Source organism: Rosa rugosa, chromosome 7, assembly GCF_958449725.1.
Source record: "Rosa rugosa chromosome 7, drRosRugo1.1, whole genome shotgun sequence".
NCBI lineage: Eukaryota > Viridiplantae > Streptophyta > Magnoliopsida > Rosales > Rosaceae > Rosa > Rosa rugosa.
In genome coordinates this window covers 39,879,150-39,885,091 of record NC_084826.1, presented here as the reverse complement: position 1 = coordinate 39,885,091, position 5,942 = coordinate 39,879,150, and the positions used below count along the sequence as shown (strand labels likewise).

The 5,942-nt window shown below is 33.8% G+C and overlaps 1 protein-coding gene across 1 annotated transcript; it reads right to left on the bottom strand.

The window, feature by feature from the left end:
- Positions 1–232: 232 nt before the first annotated feature.
- Positions 233–2,601, bottom strand: LOC133723294 (uncharacterized). The gene is made up of 5 exons (XM_062150108.1): positions 2,148–2,601; positions 1,746–1,872; positions 1,126–1,662; positions 568–928; positions 233–247 (listed from the first exon to the last, which is right to left on the bottom strand). Exons 1-5 carry the CDS (start codon positions 2,599–2,601, stop codon positions 233–235), a joined length of 1,494 nt encoding a protein of 497 aa, XP_062006092.1.
- Between the last annotated feature and the right edge of the window lie 3,341 nt (positions 2,602–5,942).

Sequence of the window (5,942 nt, the reverse complement as noted above, 5' to 3'; positions counted from 1 at the left end):
TTAGTCCTTTTGAACAATGTACATAGCTGATTTCTGGAACTATCAAAAATGGTCTCTAATTACATGAACAAAATATATAATTGAGAAGCAAACTATAAACAAAAGGTCCCTACATGAAATCCCAATAAAACCAAGCATCAAACTTCAAAACTCAAAAGAAAACTGGCAGAATAAGAAACTGAAAAACCAACAATTTAAATGTCTACCAGTTCCATCATCCTTCAAAATTACATCAAAAAGTCAACGTCTACAAATTATATAATCATTCAAAATTACATAAAATGCTACTCAATCGTCAATTGTGAATGATTCTGGATGTACTTTTCTTGGACAACACTCTTTGAAACGATTTAGGCGGTCCTGATATATAGAAAACAAATGTCGAACTTTGACGTCAGCATTTCTTTCCGAATTTGGTACAAGATATGGCAAGGGATGTCCAAGAGACAATTTAAGCTATATATATAAAAAAAAAAATATTAAAAAAAAACACAAGATAGTGAGCGCGTGAAAACACAAAAGAAGTTGGACAAAAAAGAAAATGTAGAGTAATGAAATATGACATACATGCACAAAATGGTTTTTGTTCACATGGCCAATTCCAATCTCTTTGAGCTCATCATTACTGAACTGCCCAATCTTGTGTTCTACTAGGGGGAGGAATGTTCTGCATTTCCCTTCTGATAGAAATATTACCACTACACCATAACATCTTGCAATTAAATGCTCCATTTCCGGAAAATACATCCAATACTTTTCCGGTGCATTTCCAGAGCCATAATGGTTAACCGTCTGCTGAACCTTCTCAACCTCAATTCCACCAAAGAGGATTACATACAGTTCTCGCATACTATGCAACTCGTTTAATAAATCCCTATGAACTTTGCGCCATGATTTTCGACCAAAACCCATTGCTGAAGCCACAACTCTATATCCACAGTTACCATTAGATTCAACATCATATGCACCTACAATATAGGGCTGCATCCCAACTCGAAATTGCAAATTATATTTATTCGTAAGGGCAAATCGAGTATCTTGTGGGCTCCGTAAAGTGAGCACAAAATTTTTGTTAGGATAAAAAGTGAAATATTAAATGTGCGGGAAAAAAAAAGGCATTTGTACCTTATTTTTAGTTGTACAATCCTTAGTTTCTTACTTGATGCAGTATCCTGAATTGATATAATAGGACCATGGGAAACATCTTGACCAACTTCATAAACAGTAGGTGCCTGTGAGTGACTGTCAGGACCTGAAAGAGTATTTTCAATCTCAAAGCCAGATGGCAAACGACGAGTACTAGTGTCAGTCTTGTGTGGACGCCCTTTCGTCTTTGCCCTCTCTACAGGTTGTTTTAGAAAAGTACTGCCTGGATTCATCAACTCATCAATTTTTATCAATAAATGTCGTCTATATTCATCATTTTGTTGTTTAATCCATGTCTCTAATCGAAGCATATGTTGTTTTACCGGAACCTTTTCTTCAGTGTCATTATGCATGGCTTGATTGATACCCAACTGTCTCCAATGATTATGAACTGCATCAATAGGAATAGGCCGGTTGGAGCGTTTGTACTCTGCAATCTCATGCATACAAGGTAAACCGTGTGTAACACGTATCACACAACCACAACAAGCGACATCTTTCTTAATTGAATCAGCCCTACAGTTGATGAAATTTAATGAATGAGTTAATATATGTAATTAAAATGAATATATATAGAAAAAAAAAAAAAGACAAATTACCTATTAGCTTCACACACTATTTTGTTCAAGGACGTGATAGACACATAACTTATTAACTCCTTCAAGTACTCATGCTTAAAATCATGTTGCAAAAAGCACCTATTTTTCTCAAAAGATGCCTTGATATCTGTATGATGCAGCTCTATCAATGAGTGTATATGGTCCTATGAAATATTAAAGTCCAACTGGCTAGAATTCAGTTGCCTCTTTAACTTTGCATGTGCACTTTCCACCCTACTCAAAACAAAAGTCATAGAGTTCACTACGTAAATACTATAGAATTTAAATGACTTAATATAAGGAAAAAATTCACATAAACATTACCGGTTAGAAGTTGTGGTACCAATATGCATGCAAGTATCTGTCCATGCAACTATAAATCGCTCTTTGTAGTTGTCTAACGAAGTTCTCTCTTTAAGTAACGAAGCTCATCAGGATATGTACTAAATTTAGATTCAAATTCCTTCAAGTTTGCCCAGTATTCACTTTCAGTTGTAGAACCAACAGCAGTGTTCCAAGCATTGAGAAACATATTCCACATTTCTGCTGTCGCGATCTTTTTCTTGCATTCTTTCATCATGTTTCGGTTGATGTGCCATTTACATAAGAGATGTTGGGAATCAGGAAATATTTTGCTTATACTATTCATTAGTGCTAATTCACGGTCCGTCACAAAAACACTGGGAGTACAATGATCTGGAAGAATTCTCAACCTACTCAAAGCCCATGTGTAATTTTCTTCTGTCTCTCTTAAGATATAGACAAATGCAACATTAAAGGTCTTCTCAGTGGATGTTACCCCCACAATCTCAAAAAGTGGAAAACGATATCTATTGGTCTTGTAGGTACAATCCATGATAAGTACATGAGGAAACGTACGTAAAATTTGAAGACTATAAGGATGACACCAAAATATGTCAGTTACAATATTACCTTCACTCCTATGGTGCTCAATATAATTGTGTTATGACAACTTGTGTAGCAAACTTTGCATTTGCGATCGTCCGGCCATTAGTTTCATTCTATGTACTTTTCTCACATTGTATATCGTCTTCATGGTTGTTACATTTTCTGGATCTCGTTTCTTCAAGGCAGTCAAAATGTCCTTCGGTTTCATCAAACTATTTGTCATGTCTACTAACATAGCATGTTCTTCCTTAGATAATCTCCCAGCATAAGAATGACCATGAAGAGATTGAGAATGAGGATGATTATGTACTCCACATGTCACCTCTAACATCCATTCGTCTCCAACAATATTTATGCCTCTCAATGCGAATGGACACCCACATTTTTATGTACCACTAGCCCTTGGACGCTCTTTCTTTTTACTAGATCCATAAGCTTTTTCCTTGCTCTCTGCATTAGACTTTTCAGTATTGGTGCTGGATTTCACAACTCGCTTATAGTCACCACCCCGTTCACAACAAAATCTCAATTTAGGTCTTTTTTTTCTTATTCCCAACAACACCTGTATCAGACCTCCTAATGATAGTCACCATATTATTCTTCCTGCCAACATAACGGACCCATTGAAGTAATGCATCTTTACTCTCGAAAATCTGCACAAACCACTTTGGACTTTAATTTGCATAAGACACTTGATCCAAGTAAGAAAAAAAAAGAAGAAAAAAAGAAGAAGGACATATTCAATAACCATTATTAAACAAATAAGAAAACAAAGAAAATCATCTTCCAAAGACATGGTAGCATCACTTTCCTTATTCAACAGCAGTTTTTTCACTTGATGCATAGTTAGGACTTAGGACTTCCTTCAGTTACAGTAACGAATAATGAAAAAACATGCATAGTGCTGGGCATTGAAACCTTTCAATCCATTCAATGTTATCCAGCTTATGATTAGTGGGATCTATAAAGTATATACTACTTCAACAGGTTTTATCATGTACAATGGTGTGTGTGTCTCCGTCTGTGTCTGTGTCTATATATATATATATATATATATATATTTATTTATTTATTTATTTATTTACAGCTTTCAATATACAACTCATAATAGTATTCATCACTCACCGGCCTTCTTGTTGTAAATTGGTTGGTATAGTTTTCTAACTCACTTTGACTAGATTCATTGTCTTCTTGTTGTTGTTCCTGAAGTTAAATAAACTTTGATCAATGCCTAGAAGGTAACAATGTATCAATGCTAAGGCATGAAGTAATCAGAAATCAGAAACAAAGCAAGTAAAGTACTTGCTTGCCAGGGCTATATATACTTTAGCTTTACTATTATAGTGTTACACTAGGAACAAACCATGTTATATAATTACTATTATAGTATTACACTAGGAATAAACTCTCTGAAGACCAAGATATATTGTCTTGGAGGCATAAACCATAGAGATTAAACCATTCCATTGTACTACAATACTATAACAACTTGATCGATCACAATTAATGAAATTGCATTCACCAACCTTAAAACCATGACAAAGCATGTGCAGGAACCTAATAATTACCTATACATATATACATATTTGAACAGCCATTCAACAAATCAACGATTACTCAAGTTAAACAAAAATTTGCGCATTGACCCGTTCCTACTGAAAACAAGAGTAGTTAAAATCTTCATCCATCGTTCCACTTATGCACCCAAAAAATCTTTATTAATCACATGTATAGGTAACGACGTTCATTGAGAATGGTTAATTGAAGTTTCTTGAGCCAAGCCTTGTAATCAAGATAGTGAAAAAAAGAACATAATTTAAACTTCTAAACTCATACCTTGTGCGAAGACTCCAAAAGGATGTTTTGCTCAATTATGGCATCATCAATTTCTTCCATAGAATTTGATGTATATTTTAGGGTTTACGTTGCTGGAGAAAGTTTTCTTTAAGTTGAAGACTCTGTACTGTTTCATGGAGGTAAGAAGATAATTTTTTTTTTCCCTATTTTGTGTTCTTATTGGTAATTTGACATGGGTTGATAAAGTCAACTATAACTTGAAAAAAAAAGAGGCAGAGCCCAAACAGAAGCTCCCTAATGAAAATCTTCCATTAAAAAGAGGCAGAGCCCAAACATAGAGGCCCAAACAACAAACAGTAAGGGAAAGAAAAAGGAAACTCAACTGCACTCAATCAAAGTGGAGCAAAGAGTCGAAACCAAGGTTTCAAATTTCGGTACTTCAAATTTAAGGAAATTTCGGAGAAAGTTTCGATTTCGGTGGAAATTTCGGTTAAAAATAAAGAAATCAAATTAATTGCATTTATAAAATGATATTTTTGAATGAAACTTTTACATAGACTAAACTAACCTATAATAAACCTATTTACAATGTAACATCTCTAAAATTATACATTTATAATAGAATTATGATATTTTATATGGACGAGATTGCTAAACTAGTGTTTTTATCTATGTGTATTGATAATGTGTTGTATATTGATAATGTAAATATGATTTACTTTTTTTAATAATTATAAAATTACAAGGGGGTGGGGTGGGGCACGTAAAACCAAAACCTCGTGAATGAAAATGAATGAGTACAACAAAAGGAATATAAAAGCTACTACGATGTGGTTCGATCTAGCTGGTTGAACTGCTTTCATTTAGTATCATACAATACTGCTCCCAAGTACATGAATTTTGGAAATGATTTTCGTACTTCATCACATGGTTATTGTATGTGTACGTGTTGTTCCCTTTCCACATGCAATCCATATATCGGATATTGTGGAATTACCTAATATGATGTTACAGTGTATGAAAGCATACAATATTTGAGACGAAGCAAAAAGGAAATCATGTTATGGTTGGAGCATTCAACTTTGTAGCAGATAAAAACAAAAAGGTTTTTTGTTGTATTCAACTTGATCGCAAAAAAAAAAAAAAAAAAAAATCAAAATTTCATATTTTCTCTATAAAAGTGTGAAGTAAAAATTCATTGTAGGTGACAAAAAAATTTAACAGAAATTTTAGAGAAATTTCGGACAAAATTTCGGTGTGAATTTTTAAATATATATTGTGTGTGTAGATATTTCGGAAATTAAGAATTTCGTGGAAATGTACGGAAAATTTCGGGAAACTTCTGACGGAAATGATATAGCATATGAATTTCGTTTCGGTACTTCAAAATTACGGAAATTTCGGCAGTTTCGGAGAAATTTAAAACCTTGGTCGAAACCACTAACAGAATGAACCAAAAATCAGAACTGCCAGAACACCTGCAATTCATAT